Genomic DNA, 23,902 nt, shown 5'->3' on the forward strand with positions numbered 1-23,902 from the left:
TAACAGGCAATAGGACATTTGCTCTCTTTCAAGGTATTTCAAATTTTTAAAAAAACAAGACACACAAACATATATCAAAATGGAGATATTATGCTACACTACAATGTCCAAAAGAAAGTTAGCAATACATGCATTATAAATTCATAAAGCGAAATTAATTATAGTTGTGAAATACAAAATACATCAGCATTAATTAAAAGAACTATCAAAGTAACTAATTAAAACTATTTCATATGTCCAATAAGCTATACAGCTTATTTTATAAAGCAGAGACAGGGAGCCATGTCAAAAGATCAAGGGAATTCCCACCTCAAACATCAGTTAGAGCCATAATCCAAGATTTATAAAGAGAAATCAGATCAAGATACACAGGATGAAAAGATGTGAATAGGTTGGAATTTGTACAGATGAAGAGCTGCTTAAAATTATGAGATCATACCTATATTCCACCATAGCAAATTATACTAACACATCTCTGAGTCTTTTCTAATCATTAACTAGCCATCATATAGAACTGAAGCATTTTTTAAATTTGGTTTTTATTTTAATCAAATTTTGTTTCCTTTTCTTAATTTTAAAACCAAGTGAAATTTTTTATATATCTATCCCTACCCACATCCAAACTAGAATAATTTGCTTATTTTTTCCCTATATCAATGACCCTCAACAAAATATAATTACCTCAATCCTAAAATGCAGTAGAAAAAATGATCAAGTACTGTTTTCTCTGAATTTCAGGCTGAAAATAAGCATTTAAAAAAGATAATCACACTCTTCTAAAGTAAAGACAATGTTTTATGTGTTTCCTAAAGAGAATAAACTCCAGTGGCTATTATCTTTAGAAGCAAAAACAAATTCTTGTGATTTAGAGTACATAATAATCTGGGTATAATCTACCTTTCCAACCTAATTAAGACATTACTCCTTTTAGCAATTAATTAAATGCATGGAGCAAAATAGAGCAAAAAGTCAAGGCTAATGCTCAAGTGATAAATCTGAGAGACTAGAAAGATGACAGTGTTATTAACAAAAATCAGAAACAAGTAAAAAGAGAACTTCAGAGAAAGAAAAGTACTGTTTTGAATATATTGAGTTTGAGATGTATCCTGGACATCCAGTTTAAAATGTCCAAAAGATAATCTGATACACAACTGAAATTCACAACGGGGGTTGTGGAGAAGTGGGGGAAGGGGGGAAAGGAAAGAGTAAAGAGACCAGACACAAAGAGACAGAACATAGACAGCAAGGGTTAGACATACAAAGGCAGAGTAAGATAGAGAATAAAGCATTTATTAAATATTATTACTATATGCAAAGCCCTGTGGCAAGTGCTAGCAAAGCAAACAAACAGAAAAGACAGTCCTTGTGCTTTTTAAAAATAATTAAAAAGCAACTATCCAAAACTAAAAGCATCACACATAATAGGGATATACAAGAACTTTTTTTAATAAATACAAGAGTGAAGCAAGGATGTCCAGTTTCCCCACTATTATTTGGTATGGTTCTCAAAATGATAGCATTATCAATAAAAGAAGAGAAAAGAAAAGAAAGGAAATTAAAGGAAGATGGTTAAAGATGACACATAACCATCTCTGTTTGCTGATGCCATGGCATTTTAAACTCTAAGGAAACATCAAAGATATTGAGACAATTAAAATTTGCAGGCTATAAATAAATCTTTAAAACTCAACAGTATTTTTATATAAGAAGCTAAGATTAAAGAAATTCCACTCAAAATTAACTATTAAAACGCATAAAATATCTGAGGATTAAGATTAACCTTACAAAACTCACAAAAGACTTTATAGATTGAATTATAGATTCAATTACAAAGTATATCATAAAAATACAGTACAAATTAAATAGCTGGAGAAAAAGTCAGTGTCCATGGCTAGATCATGCCAATGTAATAAAAGTCAAAATAGCACAAAAATTAATTTATACTTCTAATGTTATAACAATCAAACTGCCAGGGGATACTTTACAGAACTTGATAAAATAATAATAAAATTCATTTGGAAAAACAAAAGATCTAAAATTTTAAGGGATATGATTTTAAAAAATAAGAATGAAATGGAAACGTTAATACTTCCAAAACTCAAACTATATTATAAAGCAGAAGTTATCAAATCATATAGTACTAGTTAAAGAACAGAATGGAAATCAAACAGATCAAAGGAATAAAATAGACAAGAAATTCAGAAACAAGAGAATGCAATAACCTACTGTTTGATGATGTGTAAAATATTCCATATTTGATAAAAATTGCTGAGAAAACTGGAAAGCAATATGGCAGAAATGTGGCTTAAAAAATAAAATGGGTTGCATACCTCTTACAACCTCTTAACTAAATAAGAATTAGAAGTAATGAAAAAAGAAAAAAATAGATAACTAATCACCTGAATATGAAAAGCATCTGCAAAAACAACATTAATGCATGTAGGATAAGAAGGAAAGTAGTCAAATGGTGGGAAAACTGAATGAACTTTTGCATCCAAGATATAGAAATGATTAATAATATGTGCATATATACACACAAATTTATAATTAATATATGTATATGCAATAGTCATTACCCAATAGAGAAATAAAGTTTGAACAGTTTTCCAAAAAATTGCTGAGTATTCCAACCATGTGAAAAAAATGTTCCAAATTGCTAATAAGAGAAATGCAAATCAAAATGGTGGTATCACCTTTCACCTTATAAATTGGCAAAAATGATAGCAATCAACATGAGAGTGTTTGTGGAAAGATAGACACACTAATACATGGTTGGGAGAATTTAAAATGGTACAATCATTTTGGAAAGGAATGTGAAATTATATAAAGTGACTAAACTGTCCAGATCTTTTGAATCAGAGACTATTACTGAGCTCACAGCCCAGGGAAGTCATTAACATGGAAGGAAAAGTCTCCATCTTCTCCAAACTATTTATAGCAGCACTTTCTATTATTGCTAAAAATTACAAAGTAGATGCCCATCAAGTGGAAAACAGCTAAACAAATTGTGGTACATAAATCTAATGGAATATTATTGAGCTGTAATAAATGATATGATGAATACAGAAAAGCATGGAAAGATCTATATAAACTGACAAAGAATAACGTAAGCAGAGCCAAGCAAACAATATATATGCTAAATACAAAAAATGCAAAAGAAAGAACATCTCCCTAAAATGCAACAAAATTATAAAGATCAAACAGGACTCAAATGAAAAAATGAGAAAATAGCCCCAATCCTTCATGGAGGTGAGAGGTCCACAGATGTTAGAAGTTGCTAATGTTTTAGATTTTTTAAATGAATCAATCAGATATGCTGTTTTTTCTTGTCTCTTAAAAAAAAAATACTAATTGTCTATTAGCTGATTCTCTGGAAAGGAAAAGGGAAAAAATACCTGGGCCATGATAGAAAAATAGAAAATACCAATAGAAATAAATTTATTATTAAAAAAAGAAAAGGGTCTAACTTTAGCTCTATACAACTCACTTTTGCTTCTGCAGAACCAGCAGTACAGAAGTTTGTGTGTTTGAATGTGTATACATATATATGCATGTGTATTTATATACATATATGTATGGTTATCTTTGTAATCCTATTTTATTTCATCCATTTAAAAACAATCCAAGAAGGGGCCCAATAAGCTTCAATATGCCAAAGGGATCCAAGACACCAAAAAGTCTTCCATATTATATACAAATTTGAACTTAGCTATTTACTGGTATGTGTTCAATCAGACCAGTGACTTGTTAGAGAAAAATGTAAAATAAGAATAAAATGAAGTAGATGTATGTACAAAAAAAGTAAATTCAACTTGACTAGTTTAAGTTAGTCTTTGATAACAAAAGAAGGGTAATTAATAAAATGGCAAATACTGAAACAATAATTTTCTTCCAATAATGCCAGTCATTGATTCACAGAATACCACACTCCACACTAGTAAGATTTCCAAAGGGAAGTGGGGAGGCACATTCTGGAAGATTATAATGTTATCAAAGAAGAACTACACAAAGAAGCAACATGAACAACCTCATAAGAAAGGTATAAGAACAAAACAGAATATTGGTGAATCATATGCCAAGAAGAAAAGCTTCCTTATCTGAAAAATGAGAATAACATTTATTATATGTATTTTCAAGGACTAAGGTAAAAATAAAATTAAATATTATATGTTAAAACACTTCAGAAATCTTAAAGCATTATATGGATTTCAACTTTGTAATTATCATAACCTTTTTTTATTTCTCCATTATAACAAGTACAAGACACAAAACAGAATTATTATATCTGTTAAAAATATATATATAAAGTATAAAATGAGTATCACTCATAGAGCAATGGAGATCTATCCAGCATAGTTCCTTGGTACATCACAGATACTTAATAAAGACTTCATTGACAGGGTATAAGAAGGCCACACAATATAATAAGTAAGGAGCTTCGAAAAAACAGAGTCCAGGAGTCATCTGGAAAACATGCGATTCAAAAAGGTGAACTGGCTACAGGACAAGAGTAACAGTAAACCACTGGACTGTCTCTATGCTCCACTAGCATCCTCAAATGCAAGAAATTCTAAAGCCTTCCAGCAAATTAGGGAGAGCCTATCATAATAAACGTAGGGAAGGATGTGATCAGAGAATGTCAGCCCCAGACAAGTCTGTGTATACATCACACACTCTGTCCCAACCTTACAGGAGTGTTAATATTTAAGCTGTGTTCCTATACTTATGCTAGAGTAGTTGGAGGCAACACAACAGATTATGCTAGACTTGGAGTCATAGAAAGGAAATTAGCCAAGTGACTGTGGTAGAGTTTATAAAGCCTTTGAGACTCAACTTCCTCCACTAAAAATTACAAATAATACCTATAACCATCTTCCTCACAAGGTTGTTGAGAGAACATATGTAAAAGTGCTTTGAAAATTTGAAGTGCAATTCTGCCAGTAAGACAACACATTTATTAAGCATCTACTATATACTGTGCTAAGAGTTGGGGATATAAAGAAAAACAAAACAACAGTTCTTGCTCTGAAAGAGCTCACAACTAATTGGGGAGACAACAAACTATATACACACACACAGTATGTGTGTGTGTATGTGTGTGTGTGTGTGTGTGTATGAATGATAAATTGGAAATAATCTCAGGGGAAGGAGTAAAGGGGAATTTAAAAGGGTAAGATTTTAGCTGGCCAGGAAGCAAACATGAGAAGGGAAAGCATTTCAGGCATGGAAAGCAGTCAGTAAAAATGTCCAGAAAAGGGGGAAATTGTCATATATATATATGTGTGTGTGTGTGTGTGTGTGTGTGTGTGTGTGTGTATCTGAGAGGTGATAGGAAGTTACTGGAATCTATTAAATAGAGGAATAATATAGTCAAGTCTATTTCATGAAGATCAATTTGATAGCTGAGCAGACAATGGACTGGAATAGGGAGAGACTTGAGACAGGGAAGCCAATTAGCAAGTTAATACAACAGTCCCAGGTGATGTAAAATCTGAACCAGGGTGGCTGAGAGTGTTAAAAGAAAAAAAGCATTATCTACAAGAAATGTTGTGAAAGACTTGGCAACAGATTAGATAAGAGGGTGACCAAAAGGGAGGAGTCAAGAATGACCCCTTAGTGAGCAAAGAAGCTAGGAAAAGGGGAGGGTTTAAGGAAAAGAAAATTAGATCAGATTTGGACATGCTGAGTTTAAGACATCTGCAGAATATACAGTTCGAGGTGTCCAACTGGCAGACAGAGATGTCAGTCTGAAGGTTAGGGCTGAATAAGATCTGACAATCATCACATAGAGATAATAATTGAATCCCATAGGAGTTGGTGAGATCATCAAAGGATACAGTACAGAGGGAGAAGAAAAGGGGAACCAGAACAGAATTCAGGGTGGTTCTCATCATTACATGGATAAAGATGCAGCAAAGAATACTGAAAAGTAGGTAGGAAGAGAACCTGAAAAAACAGCATCATGGACACCTAAAAGGGAAGGAAAAGAAAGTGATCAACAATTTCAAAGGCTGCAGAGAGCTCAAGAAAGATGAGAATGGAGCAGGTCATTAGATCTGGCAATTAAGAGATCAATGGTACTTTTCAAGAGAGCAGTTTCAATTGAATGATGCTGGATGCTAGAATGAGAATTAAGAGAGTGTGAGGAAAAGGAGTGGAGAGATCTATGGATTTCTCAAGCAATTTAACCATAAAATGAAGGAGAGATGGCAGACAATTAATAGCAAAGATGGGACAGATCAAGGAAGGGTAGGGGATGGAGAATCAAGTAAAGATTGAGGATAGAGGAGAGATAGGCATTCTGCAGAAAGGAGACAAACACAGCACACAGGGAGAAACTGGAGACAGATGGGAGAGCCGGGGATCTGCTGGGGAAACCAGGATGGAATGGAACCCCTCCTGCACGTAGAAGGATTTGCCTTCACGAGAAAAGTCAGTGACAGGAAGCGTTATTCAGTTGAAGAGATGAAGTGAGGAAAAAGGAAGAAGGAACTCTTAGTAAATGGGCTCTCTTTTTGTTTTTGTTTTTGCTTTTTATAGTGAAATAAGAAGCAAGGCTGTTGGTGAGAATATGATAAGAAGGAGAACTAGGGAAGTTTTGGGAAAGCTGATGTAGTGAACAGGAGAGTAAGACAATTAGGGAAATTTAAAAAGCATCTCCTTGAACCAGTGAGGCCTAATTGAGATTACATAATAAATCCGTAGGGGACCAGTCAGTGTCATTTCATGATTTTCTCCAGTTTTGCTTGGTAGCACAAGTCACAGCAAGGGCACAATGACAGGGGGAGAATCCCAGGCTGAAGCTTGGCAGGCAGGATAAGAAGGCAAATACTTCAAGAGAAGAGGGCCAGCCAGGGGTAGCTTGTTCATCAAGGAATCAGGATGGTGAAGAAAATGAACTGTCAGTATGAGGTAAGGCCAGGGGAAAATGGAGCAGAGAGATGCAAGGTCTGAGCCTAGGGAAGGGTGAGGGCTGAGAGGGAACCTGAGAGTGCAGACCCATCTCAGGGGAACAGTGTGTGCCAGCAGCATGGGGAGCACCCATCTTAGTCCAGAGGAGGTGGGCTGGAGGCAGTCTTGGGGAGGGAGAATATATACCCTCCTTGGGGAGGAATATATCAGAATATATTCCAAGGTCCCCAAGTATGAGAGCAGGAGGTAAGGAGAAGCAGATTGTGAACGGGTCCTGAACCCCCAAGGAAAGACAGGACGCTTGGGCAGACAGCAGCCACCAGAACGCTGACTGGACAGCAGATATGGACTGAATAGATGCTCCAGGAGAAGGGGGCTGAAGGAGGGTCCCAGAGAGAGAGCTTAAACTGGCCTCGTCTCCTGAAGGAGGAGGTCAGGACAAATGAGATAAGAGCAACTGGCACTGGGGATAGAGTGACCTAAAAGGCAACGGGCCTTTAGGAAGGAGTCAGAAAACGGAAGGAGTGGGAGGCATGGGGCAGGACCTTTATTCCCCAGAATCCCCTTTGAGCTGTTTACAGATGAATTGGGAGAAATTTGGAACACAAGATCTTTAAGGGAAAGCACCCAGTTTTTCTTTGCAATATAGTCTGGCTACAATATATCTAAGTCAAGTGAAATGGTCACTAAATAGGTCACTAAATTACAATACTGTGTTATAATTGAACTTATTTTGTAAATGGTGAAAAAGTAGTCTGAGGTTCCATATGCCCAAGACCCTTGGTGCACCTATATACATAAGATATGATTTCTTGACTATATGAGTTGATTCTGATACTGCTTAAGTGTGTTTCTTCTCATTTTTGTCTTGTATCTCTAGCCATAAAATTGTTTCTTTCATTTAGTTATAGGGCATATTTTCCCCCTCATTTAAGTCTAATCTCTTCTTCAAATCTTTTTTTCTTTTTTTTTTACCATAAATTAACCTGGTACCCTTCTTTTTCCTGTGTTTCTGTTCTTTTTAGCAGCCATTTGCTACTTCTCAGAATTCTTTGTCATTCTGACTCTTTTCCTCCTATTCACCATTATAATTGCTGATTAATACTTTCTAAAGACTTTGGGAGGAAGGATAAGGGAGGAAAAGGAGAGAGTAATCTGGGCCTTTTTCACAGGCTTTTTCCCTTGTTATACAGCTGTTAATAAAGCTCCAATTTTTCCATTATTTTGTAAATGACTTTTTTGGAAAACTTCTGTCCAGTGTTGTTCCTAACAGTCATTTTTGTTGTCTACTATCTATCTATATCTATCTATCTATCTATCTCTCTCTCTATATATATATATCTGTGAATATAGCAACATGTGTATTTACATCTAACCTCACATCTAAACTCTAATAAATGAATATTAAGAGTCCTTTATCTACCACAAAGAAACCTTATGCAGGCATCTGATGAACAACATTGTATTAATTCTAAACTAAGAGTCCTCCTACAGTACCATCCTATGATCTACAATCCTACTCTTAAGTACTCAGTCTAAGTGTAATCTTAACAGAGTCCCAATTTCTGTCTCTTCTAAGTTATAGGATCCCAGAAGGAAGGAGCTATATACTGGTCCACTTGGTTTCTTTTATAGTGTTTTAACACAGAGCTTTCAAATTTCTCATTGTCATTTACTAAGACTTAGTTCTCTTCTCACTATGTCAATGATGAGAGAGATCTAAATATTTTAAAAAACATTTTATATACAACATCATAAAAGGTTGTGGGAATGAAATGGAACCAAGTTTATCTTGTAATACCAAATTATATTATCAGATGAGTACCACACAAAATATTTTACTTGGTTATTTAAATGAAACATAAAATTATTTCAATTCCTCATTGAAGGGGAAAAAATGATTAAGTTTTGTTGAGATACTCATTTCAGCATGATGCAAATGTGGGAGGTTCTGGGTTCAAAATCTGCCTCTGCCACCTACTGTTTTGAATATGGATAAATCATTTAAGCTTATTGGGCCTCCATTTCATCACTTACAAAAAAATGGAATTGGACAGAGGCCTCTGAAGTAGATGGTAAAGTTCTTGGCTGCAATAGTGGGGTGGAGAGAAAGTGTCATGGGGGCTTTGAGAAGACAAAAAAGTTTGGAACAGACATACTATGGAGACAGCAAATCAATTAAGAATAGGATGTTAAGAATAACTATGCTAAAGGCATACTTCTGATTAGATAACATAAGTTTGTAACTGGCCTAATCATCAGTTTTCCTCAAGCTCCATTCAATAGTACATGAATAGGGGCAAAAAAGGCTGAGGACAAGAATGAGGCAAGGTTGGAGCTTGGTAAACTGTGTTGGCAAAAGGACGAGGAAATTAAGGTTGAAGGGTGGTGTAGAATTCAGCCGCTTTACCAAGGACTTAAAACAGGGAAGGAAGGAGACTAGATAGCTAGTGCAGGGAGAAGGGTCTGAGGTGGAAGGAAATGAAATTATGAAGAAGACAAAGTATGAGACAGGCAGTGATAAAGCAACAAATAGAACAGCTAGTTCAACAGCAAAAACTGGTAGGATCTGCTAAGTGGCAATGACATTAAAGAAGAGGTGGCAGTAAATTGTTAGACCCACAAGGCCACAGAAAACCCAACTTTCAGCTAAAACTCTCCAAGTTGTCCCCCATTAAAATGGGACTTCTTGAGAACAACAGCTGCCCCACTTCTCCATTAGTATCCCCAATGCTCAGCATTTACTAAGCATTTATTAAATGCTAAGTTCTAAATTGGGTAATAAATCTGGACAGCATGAACCTGAATGGAGGAAAGACCACTTAATGAAGGTGGTTAAAAGATCTGGAAATGGCGATAAGGAACATTAAAACTTTCCTCTAGTGAAATAAGAAGATAGGAAAGTACATCTGGCAAGACACGCTATATCATCAGGAGGGATCCATGTTAATGAGGGTAAAAAGATGTAAAGAATAGAAGAGGAAGGGAAAAGTTTAAGATAAAAAAGTCTGCTTAATTATGGAGCAGGTATTTCAAATTGCTGAGTGGAAGGGATGGCCAGATTTGGAGAACAGGTTGACGTGGATAAATCTGAAGCAGCATTGAAAAGATGGGAAATGGAATTTGTATATGGGGTCCTAGTAATTCAAGATCACTAGGATGGAATGAGTATAAAGGGATGGAAGTAGTAACTGAGCAAAGAGTTCAGGCTGGGTATCAGTGATTAAAGAGAAGTTGGTTGGTAAAAGAGATGAGACTATTCAAAATTCTCCTCCCTTGAGGTTCAGCCTCTGAGCAGATAGAAATTTTGTTGTATCCTGTGAGACTCAAAGAGGCCTGCCTCACAACAGTCAGGAGTAAGGAGACATAAGGAAGTCCCATCAGGAAACCAGGAGTCTTGTTTGTCCTACAGAAGGTCTTGGAATGGTGACAGAAGATACACAGTACTCTTTAAAGCAGCTGTTTTAGAATTGTTTTCAGATTAATTAGTTGTTTCAAAAGAAAATGGAATTCTTATATACCAAAAAGTTAAGTGTAACAGATGTGTTATTCTAATTCAATTTCTTAATTATAGATATTTGACATGCTATATTATGGTAACAACAACTAAAAACCACAAGTATTTAGTGAATTTTATTTAAACAAGCTTATGTACTTTACATATTAAAATTGCACAAAGACTTTTGGGACACACTGTTAAATTAAGGTAATAAGCATTTTTGTATTTTATAGTATTATGAAGAAAGACTGCCAGATATAAATTTCTGTCAACTCTTCTTCAGCAGTAGGAGATCTACTGGGCACTAAGCTTCAAGATTACATAAAATCAAATAGGAGTTAAGGCCATGGAGTCATCAGAAAATATTTGCTTAAAGGTTATATGAAAAAAAGAGTTTCAAATACCATACAACTAGCCATAGTTGTCCAAAAATGAAACAACTACTTTGGTGAATAATAGATTTTTATATGTCCACTACTGACAAACTGTTCAACACTGATAACAATCATAAGATTCTCTACAACATATAAGACTGTAATTAGCACTGTTTTGTTCTATGTTTTTTATCAGTCACTTAGATGAAGAAATAAAGGCATGTTATCAAGTTTGTAGATTATAGACAATTATCCTTTACACATTATGATTTTCCTCCCTTTAGTTTCAATATATTGTGGGTCAGCTTAAAAAGTTCAGCAAGAATTTGGGGGATGAGTTTTGTGGAAATCATAGATAACATTGGAAACTGAGAAAAAGTTTAGAAACTCATAAATGCATAAAATATATGTATTTTATTGTATGACATTGAGGTATTTTCTTTGAACACCTCAATAATTTAAACTTCTTCTCTGGTACAAAAGGAAGACCAAAAAATTTTACCTTATCCCTACCCCCCCACGATGTGAACAGGATAACTGTAAATAAGGGAGGAATAACGAATACATTAGATAACAGAATTGAAATCCAAAAGGGTTACAATAGACTAAAAAAGTAGGTTGAAACTAAAACTCTGAAATTTGATAGGGATAAATATATTAAGGCCTACATTACAGCTAGAAATCAGTTCATATAATAAAGAGCTCCAATGTGAATCAAAAACCAAAAGAACTAACACGATCTTAGACTATATTGACAATCACATGTTCAATATAAGGTAGAGTATAATCTACTATAAAAAAGTATGTTCTTCTCTATTTGCACTCTAGTATACAATATGATATCTAATTCTAGGCTCCATATTTTAAAAGGGACAATGAAAAGTTTTAAATTACCCAGAGGGAGGTAATTAAATATGGTGAGGGGAACTCAAAGTCTTACAAGGACATATTGGAGGAAGTGGGAATGTTCACTTGGAGAAGATTTCAGAAAGCATTTGTTGGAAACAGAGCCAGACTATGAGATAATCTAGAATCAGAAGATAGCAAAAGCAACAAAAATATGCAAATTCCTTCTAGGAATGGAAAACAGCAAAAACAAAGCAATCAGACAACAGAAAGCAGGCTGGAAAAAGGGTGATAAGGCAAATAGCCCCTGAGCAAGTGGACATGTATAGTTATATGGGCTTGATAGATTTACCAAATTGGGTGTTGGAGTAGCTCTACAGAACTTCTATAACTTTGGTATAAATCCTTTAAAGAATAACTAAAACCTCTTCTATATCTGATACCTTGTTAGCCTGAATGTTTATAAGGGAGAACTGATGGGCATCCTTGAGGAAGTGGTTAAGTTCACCAAAGATAGGGCAAACTAGAAAGATTCAAGACTCCTACACACACACACACACACACACACACACACAGCTATATTAAGCTGGCATATTTATATGCTAATGAAATCATTCTTATATAGTACTACTTGCCTAGTATTTTGATTTTTAAATTGCTTTTGTTTTTAAGTATGGTATATCCGTATATAATATGTATATATAATGTATAGAATTTGACTTAATTGACTATATAACTATGTTGTAGACAAAGCAAGGATGCTTACTCTACCTATTATTATTTGATAGGGTTCTAAAAATGCTAGCAAAGGCAATAAGACAAGAGAAAGAAATTGAAGTGTAAAGATAGGCAAAGTGGAGACAAAACTGGCCCTAATTTGCTGAGAACGTGATGGTGTACTTAGAAAATCCTAGAGAATGAGCAGATGCTAATTGAGAAAATAGCTTTAACAACAGATTACAAAATAAATCATCAAAAATCAATAGCATTTCTATATAACAAATACACATACACACATATATTCTACATGTATTATACACAACACTTATGCTAACAAAATCTAAGGTAATAATAGAAAGGGAAATATTATTCAAATCACTTTAAAATGCAACAAATATTGGGGTACCAATCTACTAAAGCATACAAAATACTTGTAAAGGTCAATTTACAAAGTACCCTTGAAAGAAATGAGGGATAACTTAACTGGATAGAAGAATGATCAATGTTCATGGCTGGGCTGGGCCATGTAATAAAAATGATAAAATTACCAATGCTCATTTATAGTTTTGTTGCTATGTTAAAAATCAAAAAGATACTTTATAGAACTAAGCATAATAATTTTTTTAAATGCTCTGGAGAAACAAAGGATCTAGAATATCAAGAGAAATAATGAAAAATGGTAAGAGTAAAGGAGGAATTACACTTCCAGATTTCAAGAGCTATAAATTCTGTTAGCAGTAAATTTTTAAATTTCAAAAATACTACCACCAGTTTTTCTAACTTAATAAAAATTCTAGAAATCACAGGTGAGCCTAAGGAAGAAATCTCTTCTAGATTTATTCTCATCCATCCAAATACCTATTAGAATAGAATCTTCCCTTCCCTAGGCATCAACAATTAGGCTGAGACATAACACTATGCTTATTTAAACAAATTTTGCAACAAGTACTGAAGAAAAAAAAGAAACTCAGAAACAAATTAAGTTCAGTAATAGACTAATCTGATAATTTATAAATAAAATTACGACAAATGTGATTTTGTTGGTCTAGATTTTATACACAGAATTAAATAAAAAAAAACAGAAGAATATGCAATAGCTAACATGAAAGCTGTTTTTAAATAGCTGAATAAAAAGTACAAGAAAATCACTGTTTTATTGCATATGCTGTTAAAGTGTAGGGAAACTAGTGAATGCTTTAAAAGAAAATTTAGTATCAGTTCATGTAAAATGAACCACTACTTTAAATCTGTCTGCTTAATACTCAGTACTGTTTGGTACACTAGAGTCAATTTTTAACTTCTGAAGAATTGCTACAATAAAATGCAAAATATAGATGGACCTCCTCAAAAAACAAATTTGCTGATGAGATTAAAGAAAGCTATATCAGTGAACTATTTAAAGTCAATTAATTAGTCTGTGAATTTTCCCAACTCTTTTTTTGTTCAGCAAGAATTTTTAGCTCTCTTCCCATGCCACCCCCTTCTTTTTACACTCCCCCATTCAAAACCTACCCTTAATCCTTTAAGACTTAGTTCAAGAGTCCCCTCCTCAAGGTTTTTTTTTTTTTTTTTTTTTTTTTTTTTTTTTTTTTTTTTTTTGTTGTTGTTGTTGTTGTTGTTGTTGTAGTTTTCCTCCAGCAATTCACTCCTTTAAAGTCATATAGCATCCTATGCTTATACCAGTGGTTTCCAAAGTGTTCTGTGGACCAACAGTATGCTAGAAGATACAAATAGAGGATCTATGAGAAAATGTCTATGTCAGGGATCCTCAAACTTTTTAAATAGGGGGCCAGTTCACTGTCCCTCAGACTGTTGGGAGGGCCAGACTATAGTAAAAACAAAAACTTTGTTTTGTGGGCCTTTAAATAAAGAAATTTCATAGCCATGGGTGAGGGGGATAAACATCCTCAACTGCCGAATCTGGCCCATGGGCTGTAGTTTGAAGACTCCTGGTGTATGTATTAGCTAATTGGCCATAGAATACAGCAAAACTCAATCATTTGATAAGGATACAGACAAAAATCACATGAATGTCACTTGCTATGTAATTACATTACACAAACACGGTCCTGGTCCTCATCATCTGTTCAAAATCTTTCCTTCTTTCAAGCCCCTAAGCCAAACCTGAAGCCTCTAATAGCTGTAGTAGAGACTACTGACAAGACTAAAGTCATCAAAAAGAAGCTCTCTCAACATCCCTTATCAAAACTTCTCAACATTTTCACTGTTACCCCTTCTCTTGTCCTTTCCAAGCGAAAAAATTATGTTTTCTGCTCCTTGCCAAGAATACTCTTTCAGCATTGCTGCCACTTGCTCTCACCCTCTCTGGGAGCTTCCTCTAGAAATGATTCTCTTTCATGAAACCGCTCTTTTTCCCTCCATTGGCTCCAGAACTAAAATGTTCCAGTCTCTCTGGTTTAAAAAAATAGAAAGTCTTCTCTTAATTCACCTATTCCATCCACCTACTCTCATTTCCCCTTCCATACCAAAATTCTTGGAAAAGTAGTCTACACCAAACCAACCACTCCCCCCCACTGGCCCAGTCTTCTCAGTCCCTTCAGTTCAGCTTCCTTCTCCATCGTCTCCCTGAACATTCTAGGACAAGTTACTAAGTCATTATTTCTGAGCCCTGGAAAGGACCACAGAAGAGAGAGCGCCATAATGCTCAGAGGGCTAGATCTGAAATCAGGAACACTCATCTTTGTGAGTTCAAATCCAGTCTCAGACACTAGTTGTGTGACTTCGAATCCTGTCTGTCTCAGTTTCCTCATCTGTAAAATGAGCTGTGGAAGGAAATGATAAACCACTCTACCAAGAAAACCTCAAAAAGGATCACAAGTCAGACATGACCAAAATAAATGAACAACAACAAAAAGACCATGGTAAGAGTTTATAGACGAGTCATGTCAAATAGTGGAAATGAAATTAAACTGGTAGTACAGAAGTACATTTATGCAAAATATTTTCATTGATTATTTAATAAACATTTGAAAAAGTTTCATGGTATTCTTTCAAGCAACCAGAAATGTAAGCTTTATGACACTAAGTTAAATGGATTTAGAACCAGAAGAGCAAGTAGGCCCAAAGAATGTTGATTAATAGAAGAATGCCAAGCTGAAGGAGAGTCTTCAGAAGGATGCTGAAGAACTCTGTCTTCTGCCCAGGTCAACATTTGTATCAATGACGTGAATTAAGACATAAGTCACGCTTCCTCAATTTTCACATGAAGCTACCCTGGGGGAGATGGCTAATGCAATGACTGGCAGAATCAGAATCTAGGAGGATCTCGCCCAGTTGGAACAATGGGTTGAAACTTAACAGGGTTACATTTAATGATGGTAATATGCAGGATCTTAATCAGAAGGGCTGCCATGGGAAAGAAGGGACAGGTACATTCTGTGTACCTCTAGAAGATGGGATTAATGCCAATTGAGTAAAAGATGCAAATTTCAACTCACCAGAGCTTTCTAATAACTAGAGTGATCTAAAAATGAAATAGGCTGCCTTGGTAAGTAAGCACTGAGTTCCCTATCAAAAAGGGTTAAAGTAGAGGCTGGTTCACCTACATGGAAAATGAGATTGGGCTGAATGGTCTTTAGATGCCATTCTAACCCTCAAAATTTTATTATTTTTTGATAGCAGAAGTCCAGCTGTGATGATAAAAGAAAACTCAATTCTGCTATGAGTGCTAATCCCTAATCACTATTCAATCAAACCTAGTCTAATCAAAAGACTATCAAAGAGTATTCACATATATTGTCTACGCTGACTATGAACAATTAAAATATGATTAAATAATTTCATCCCTATAGTCAACAAAATTCCTACAAGTCAGAAACTCACAAGTCAAAATACATGCTTCCTCAAACTTAGGGTATAAATTTGAGACAAGAACTTTGACCTTAAAATAATTGGTTTCCTTTACAATCCTATGCATTTTGTTTTATGCATTAAAAAACTCATTCTGAGAAGATATCATTGGACTGTGTACATAACACCAAAAAAGGTTAAGAATTTGTTCTCTAAAATAATTCAGACCATAGTCTAATGCTAGAAAAAAAATTGTAGCATGTTGACTTTACACCACTATAAGTAAAGATGTTTTCTCAAGCATCTCTTACAGACAAAACATTTGGGGTCATTGTTAGAAAGCAAAGGATATTTAGAAGGAAGTCTGGTTAGCATCTTTATCTCTCTTTGGCCCAATAATTCAGTATTCCATGTCTTGCTGATTTCCTTATACTACTCCTCACAACTATTCCAAACCTCCTTTCCTTTTCCCATTGACCTATTGCCGCTCTCTTCATACTAGCTAATGACTTCACCCCCTAATTTATTAATACCAAAACTTCCAAGCTTCTTTCTCAACATATGTCTCTTTATTTATTTGACTGGAAGAATTATCCACTCTGACTTCTAAATCTAAGTCCTTCAACCAGTGTCCTAGATCTGTAGCACTTCATCTTTATTCAAACTCAATTCCATGAATTACCAATCTCTCCAAATGAACTCTTTTTCTACTGGTTCCTTCTCTTTTCTCTAAAAACATGCTCATGGATCCTCAGTTCTAAAATAAATAATGAACCTCACCCTTTTTAAGCTATTTGCCTTCCTCTTCATCTCATCTTCGCTTTTCTTCAATGCCAAGTATTGTCTATTTCTTGAAATTGCTTTTATGCCAATCGCCTAATTCTCAACTGCCAAGTGCAATGGTTGCCCTTGACTTAGGTGAAACATTAGACTTGGCTGCCCAACCTTTCTTAGGCTTCTGGAATCCAACTAACTTACTTACCTAAATACTACTTATCCTCTTACCTCTCTGTCAGTGACTAACTAGCATACTGCCTGGCACAGAACAGGAGTCTAAAAAATACTTCTTTATTGATGAACTGATCCTCTTGTTCTCTTTATTAGCTCCTCTTCTTCCTCTCACTATTCAAAAATCTGTTATCACCTACAATTCTGTCCCCAAAACTTTACTTTTTTGTTTTTTTTTTCTTTTTCAAGATTTTCTACCTAGCTATCAAAACTTTTCCCATCCATTCCCACCACTAAAGCCCTAATTAGGGTCTTCATCCCATTGTTTTTGTAACCTATTGCAATTATTCAACTCACTTCCCAATTCTACCAGTCCTACGGTCAATTGCCACATTACTCTTTCTAAATCATTCTTTGAGCATCAATCTTCTGCTCAAAAGGCTTCAGTAAATGTCCAATGTCTTCAGAATAAAATTTAAATCATTTGCTAGCACTCAACCTCTCCCCAATTTGCCTTCAATCTAATCTCCCATTAATTTCCATTCCAATAAATTTGGTAGTACCATTTCACAGCATCAAAGGATCAGATTCAGAGCTGAAGGGTCTTAAAGTCATCTAGTCCAACCCTGACATCTTACAGATAAAGAATCTGAGGGCCAAAGATTTTGAATGAGATTGGAGTGTCTTCACACACCTCAAGGCAGCGTTCCAAGCCCTTAGTGTTTCTACTGCTCCCTGAGCATTTCCTTCACCTGCAGGAAGGCTCTTTTACTACTCCCCCGATACCACTGCTCATATGACACTTTTCATACATGGGCCTGAAGTAGCTTTTCAACCTATACCTGTTCAATCTTCTTAACAAATAACTTCCTAAGTTTCTAGATTGATTCTATGAGAAATTGTTGAAGGCTTAATATCTACCAAGATTTGGGGGAAAAGAGAAAGGAAAAAAATGTCCCTGTCCTCAAGGAACCACATTCCAAGGGGGGAAATAACATGCAAATAACTGGGTACACATGAGATAAGCGCAGAACAGATGGATGGTAGCAAAGAGAAGAAGGCACCACCAGCTGGGGGCAATCAGTAACAATAATCATTGTCACTCATGTTTAGAGGTAGCACAGTAGAGAGAGTTAATAGGCTTAGATTCAGGAAGACCCGGATTTGAATGTTACCTCTGAAATCTAGTGGCTTTCATGACTACCATGGGCTAGTCACTAAACCAGTCTGCTCCTCAGTTTCCTGCTCCACTAAATTTTGACAGTAGCTTTCTCATACTGTTCTAAGTTTTGAATTTGAAAGCATACGCAAAAGTGTATGCTATATTTTTTGAAATCCTTAGGTAAATTTTCACACCTATTGTTGCTTTCTTCTCCTAAGTACCTCCCACCCCAATAGAAGACCCAATTTCCTAAGATCCCACTGAATACAAGCATGAAATCCTTCTTTTAAAATTATGCATCCAATATAGCTTCTCTATTGTAGTTGTAATCGTAAATATTTTCTAATATTATTTAGTAAAAAACTAAGTATTAATGCTCACATTCTGAAGCAACACTATAAATGTTATCACACATCATTCTAATTTAAGCTTGTTTTCTATAAATTAATTCATTAAAATATTAGCCCATTTGATAAGATTATGCATCTTTATTCTTCCTCACTATTCAAGATTCATTTTCCTTAAAATAACTAGAATGCCACATGATCCACTGTCAAAAAAATTCAAATTAAAAGACTATATCCAGCAATTGGATTGTTCGTACATTAAAGTTTCAATGAATTGTTAAAACATATTTTCCAAGTTTTTTTACTTTTCTTGACTAAAGATTTTTTAAATTCTTTTACTCACTCCTATGAGTAAAAAAAAAGAGATTTTAATTGAAACAAAAGTTTCAAAATGTAATCTGTATTTTGAAGAATATACAAATTTATGGTCCAAATTTTTGTGTGAAGACTAAGAACCTAAGTTTGATACTAAAATTTAAGCCTTTTTTGTTTAAAGTAGACCTATTTCCTTAAAAGCTTGCTACCATCTATTCTATACTAACAAAAGTTAGCACTGAAATACACTTACTTGTTGGGTAGCTGAGAGTAATTTTTAACATTACTGATTTTTCCTTAAAAATTAAATTAAATTAATTATTTTGCAAATGAATCAAGGTTAACATTTAGCTACATAGTCTAATGCGATTTAATCCGAAATCATGAATCTGAAGTGGTCCCTATCCATAAGATACTGAAAGCTGCCACTATGTGGCATCAACAGAACTTTAAGGGTCAAAGTGATCCACACACTCAAGTGGAACTTTTTTTTAATCAATTTTTATCATGTACTCTATTTCATCTCCAAATTAATATTCACAACAATTACTGGCATTCACAGCAGCATCCACCATGAAACCATGGACTTATGAGGTAGACTTCAAACCTAGAGCCAATCTCAGAGCAAGGAAATGAAAGCCTCATTGACATTGCTCCCGAAGCCCAGGACAACTCAAAATCTGAGGGCCCTAGGTAACTTTTTAAGACTAAAGTGCAGAGCAGATGCCCAACAGTAAGTGTAAGGACATCCAGAAAGTTTCCTATTCAGATGCTCCCTGAGCCAATGAACAGACAGACTTTGACAATAACAACATTAATAAAAATAATGATAGGACAAATCCTGACATTTACACGGAGCTTTTAAAGTTTAACTACTTAAAGCTACATTCTCCCAAATATCCCAATTGATATTTTTCCCATTTGGAATGATTTGCTTATGGGGGAACCTCGGGTCTGGCATATTCCAAGTCCAAGACTGAATTTCTAGTTTCTAATACGTTCTTTCTCAACTGGTTTTAAGCTCCTTGCAGTCCAACGCATTAATTTTTAACCCTTCCTTGCTCCTCACCTCTCCACCGCACCAGTCAATGCAATATTCTGCATTAATCGGATGAAAACAAGGTAGGAAGCGTGCCCAGGTATTAAAGTTCTGCTGTTCCCCCTCTCCTCTCCGCTCCCTGAAAAAAGTTTCTTTCGTGTCAGAGAATGTCAGTTTTCAGCAATCTTTGAGGAGGTTTCCCGATTAACCCCCGAGGTGCTCGGATTCTTCCTCCCAATATCGGGTGAACCCCAAGTCTGGGGGAAGCCTCCAGCTCCAAAGCAAGCCTCGGAGCTGGCAAAGGCTCGCGCTGGCAGCTCGCCGCCAGCTCCCGACTGCACCCCGACTTCTGGGACACCCCGCATCAGTCCCTCGAGGCCCTCAGGAATCCCCCCGCTGCGGGGAGCCCGCTAGCAATAAAAGTTTTAGGGTCCAGCTGGGAGACGGGCTCTTAACGGAAGCCCAGAGGGGCACTGGAAGGAGGTGGTCGCTCGGAAGCCCCCGGGGCCCCCCTCCCCAGGACTCGGCGGGCAGCGAAGAGGAGCCGCGGCCGCTCGCGGGTCCGGGGTCCCAAGGCTGCCCCCCGCCTCGCACTTTCTTGGTCACTACTTAATGAATGGCGCGGGGGGCGGCGGCCGCGCGGGGCCACTCGTACAAGTGGGCCGGGCTGCGAGGCTAGGGGCCCGGCGGGGCTGCGGTGGCAGCGCCCCCTCCCCCCGCACTCACCTGGGGGCGGCGGCGGCTGCGGACTGCTTCTGCCTGCCGGGGAAGCAGCGGCGGCGGCCAGGGCCGGGTCCCGGCGCCCGAGCAGCAGCAGGAGGCAGCCGAGCCACAAGGAGGCGGCGCGGACGAGGCTCCGGGCGCCCCGCTCCGGCTCGGGCTCCGGCCCCGCCGCCATCTCTTCCCCCGGCGGCCAGCGGCGGCGGCGGCGGGGACAGCGCCGGCCCGAAACTGGCCGGACCGCCCGCCCGCCCTCTGGGGTGCGCTCGGGGCTCCTGGGCTCCTGGGCTCCGGTTCCTCGGTGCAGCAGCTACGCTCCGACTACGCTCCGGCTCCTTACGGGGGGGCTGCAGGGGGGCGCCTCCTCGTCCTGGGGGGAGGGAGTAGAAGGGGGGCAATCACGGCGCGCTCCGGTAGGGAAAGAGAGGACACAGCCCCGGGCGGGCTCGAGGCGGGCTCCGGGCGCCTCCAGCCCCGCCGCCGCCGCCGACTCCGGGCTCCCCGCGCGCATACACCGCACACACTCACACACGCGCGCGCGAGCTCACACACTCGCAGGGCGGCCAGCGCCGGGGGGCGGGGGCGGGGGCGCGCGCGCGCACAACACACCCCTCCCCCTCCCCTTACCGCAGCCCCGCGCGAGCCAGGCCCGCCCCCAGCTCCGAGCCCCGCCGCTCCCCCTCCCGTTCTGGCCCCTCCCCCCCTCGGCCGGTCCTTGCCTGGGCCTCGGCTGAGGCTGAGGCGTCCGGGGAAACCCGGAGAAGCGGAGCCGACTCCGAGCCCGATCCCGATTCCAGCTCTGCGGGAAGGTCGGCCGAGCTCAGTCCCAGCTCCCTATATAGGGCCTCGGAGGAAGCTAGAAAGCCGAAGGGCAGGCGCAGGTCAGCGCGGGGCTTCCCGGTCACGCCGAGCCCCCCGCCCGGGCCTTTCCGCAGGGACCCAACGGCGCCCAGCGGGAGGGGACGCCGCCCGGGCCGACACCCCTCTCCAAAGCCACCCAGCCCCTTCCTTCCAGGCCCGCCCAGTTCCCCGTGCCCTGCAGCCGCGGGGCCGGACCCCCGTGGGGAACAAAGGCCTGGCTGGGATTGCCCTAGGCTCCCCTCCCCCCCTATATTTTATTTTATTGGCAGAGACACCGCTGTCCCTCCAGATGCACTTGGATGCACGTACGTGGCTACTGTGTATGTAGGTGCTGTGCGCCTCGTGTACATGCGTGTGCCCATGCGTGTGCCCGGCTGTCCTAGCGCAGTGGGGAGACTAGGGGGCCATCCCGTACGGACCTGTGCCCTGAGGTCCGCCCAAAAGGAACGTCTCCGCCGTCGGGGGGTGGGCCGCAGGCTGCAAGATTTGCAAAGTGCTCCACCGAGAAAGCTTAATTTGATTGAGATTAGATAACGCCTGCTGGGGGTGGGCTGGAGCGCCCCGGATACAAAGGGAGCCGAAAACCTCAAGTGTTCACCGTTGGGCCTCTGGGGGCGAGCGTCTGAGCCGAGCTCCTCTTTACTTGTGGCCCCACAGTGGGTGGGAGAGGACTGTAACATTTGGGAGGCCACAAGGCCGCTCCACTAGCTGCTGGAAATCGCTGGAAGGTGCCTCGGAACTGGCGAGGAAATCAGTTTGTTGGTGTTCGGGGGAAGCTCGCTATTGGCCGGGTCCGTCTCCCCCGCCTCCCCCATTACACTCGCTAATGGGAAATGTCTTCGAGTGACTGTTGGGATCTGAGTATGAATGGGTTCTTTCTTCACCTTACCAAAAATATGTTGCTTTCTCCCAAGAGCCCTGTGTTTCTCCACATTATGCATCTCAGTAAGACATCTCTGCGGAGACCTTTATCATATGTTTCTCTTGGTTCCGCAGTAGGAAGCAAGGTAAATAGAGTTTGGGTGAAGTGGGAGGGAGAGGAGTGTATTTGAAACTCACTGCTCTCCCTGAGTCTCGGTTCCCTCATCTGCAAAAATGAGATTGAACCAGGTAGTCCCCGAGCACTCTTCCAGTTTGGGATCTGTGATTTGAATCCAGTTTCTTTACTCCGTCTCCGTTTTGTCCCGGTATACATCCCTCAAAAGGTCGTTCTTCCAGGTCCTATTTCTCTGCTAAACTCCATCAAATTCAACGTGTTCAAAACAGAGTCTTTACATCGGAAGAACTCTTAGCTCTGATCCTCCTACAAATTTCCTGTTTTTTGGTGGCATCTGCTAGCATGGAGCTTATTGCTAAGTCTTGTCAATAATACCTACCTTAAATCCATCCCCTTCTTCCTATTTATATATATACCGTAGTTGTGACTCTCATCACCTGTCCCATGGATCCCTGCACTCCTAAAAGACCTTCTGTTTCCAGTGTCAGTTGCCAAGATGAGCTTGCTAAAACAGAAGTCTGATTGTGGTATTCCCCTGTTCAAGAATCTTCATTGGCTCCCTAGGATACAGATGCTTCACAATCTGGTTCTTTCCGTTCTTTCCAGATCTATTTCACACACCCTGTGTTCCAGACAAACTAATCTACTGGCTGTTTCTTGAACCCATCATTCTGTCTCCTGGAAGGTTTTCTCTCTTCCCCAGATCTAATCCTTAGTTTTTTTCAGGATTTAGCTCTGGTGCCACTTCTCCTTGAGGTCTTTGCTAATCCCCTCGTTTTTAAATTGCCTTTCTGCTCTTTCCCTCCTCAAATTATCTGGTCAGTATTATATACATATGTGTATATGTGTATGTACGTGGCATATATATGTAATATAATTCAGGGCTTCTTTCTACATATTAATGAGATGGATGTGCTTGTTTATTTTTAAATAAAGAAATCTTGGCAGAATATTTAATACTGTAGAACGTAGAGCATCTTCAACATTTTTCAGAATTGATCAATATTTTGATAGCTTACAACCCCTCTTTCCCCATATTCAGTTATCACATATTTAAGTTTAAGAAGCTTTGGAATAGTAGATGAAGCCCTGGCTTTGGAATCAGCAAAATGTGGGTTTGAGTCTTCCCTATGACATCCTTGCTCTGAGTCCCGGAGCAATTCACCTTACCGAGGTGTATAAATTGAAGAGAACATGCTGACCTACATTGAAAGGAGGGAGTTTTCTCCTCTGGGAGTTTGTTATGCCAGTGAAATCACAAGTTCAGCCCCTACAAGATACAGGCACACACATATATAACATAAATTCCTTAAGGACATTTACTGGGTTTTGTATTTGTCTTTGTCACCATG

The 23,902-nt window shown here is 38.7% G+C and overlaps 1 protein-coding gene across 4 annotated transcripts in view; it reads right to left on the reverse strand.

Annotated features, from left to right (window-relative positions):
- NEO1 (neogenin 1) overlaps positions 1–20,985 on the reverse strand; it is a 239,557-nt gene extending 218,572 nt beyond the window's left edge. For 3 of the 4 annotated variants that reach the window (XM_051982335.1, XM_051982333.1, XM_051982334.1), the window contains exon 1: positions 20,699–20,893. In XM_051982335.1, the coding sequence (XP_051838295.1) occupies positions 20,699–20,870 (172 nt within the window). In that variant the 5' untranslated portion in view covers positions 20,871–20,893. Of the gene's footprint in view, positions 1–20,698 lie in introns of all 4 variants that reach the window. The other variant, XM_051982336.1, reaches the window with a different exon arrangement.
- Between the last annotated feature and the right edge of the window lie 2,917 nt (positions 20,986–23,902).

The sequence above is a fragment of the Antechinus flavipes genome, chromosome 2, assembly GCF_016432865.1.
Source record: "Antechinus flavipes isolate AdamAnt ecotype Samford, QLD, Australia chromosome 2, AdamAnt_v2, whole genome shotgun sequence".
Lineage (NCBI taxonomy): Eukaryota > Metazoa > Chordata > Mammalia > Dasyuromorphia > Dasyuridae > Antechinus > Antechinus flavipes.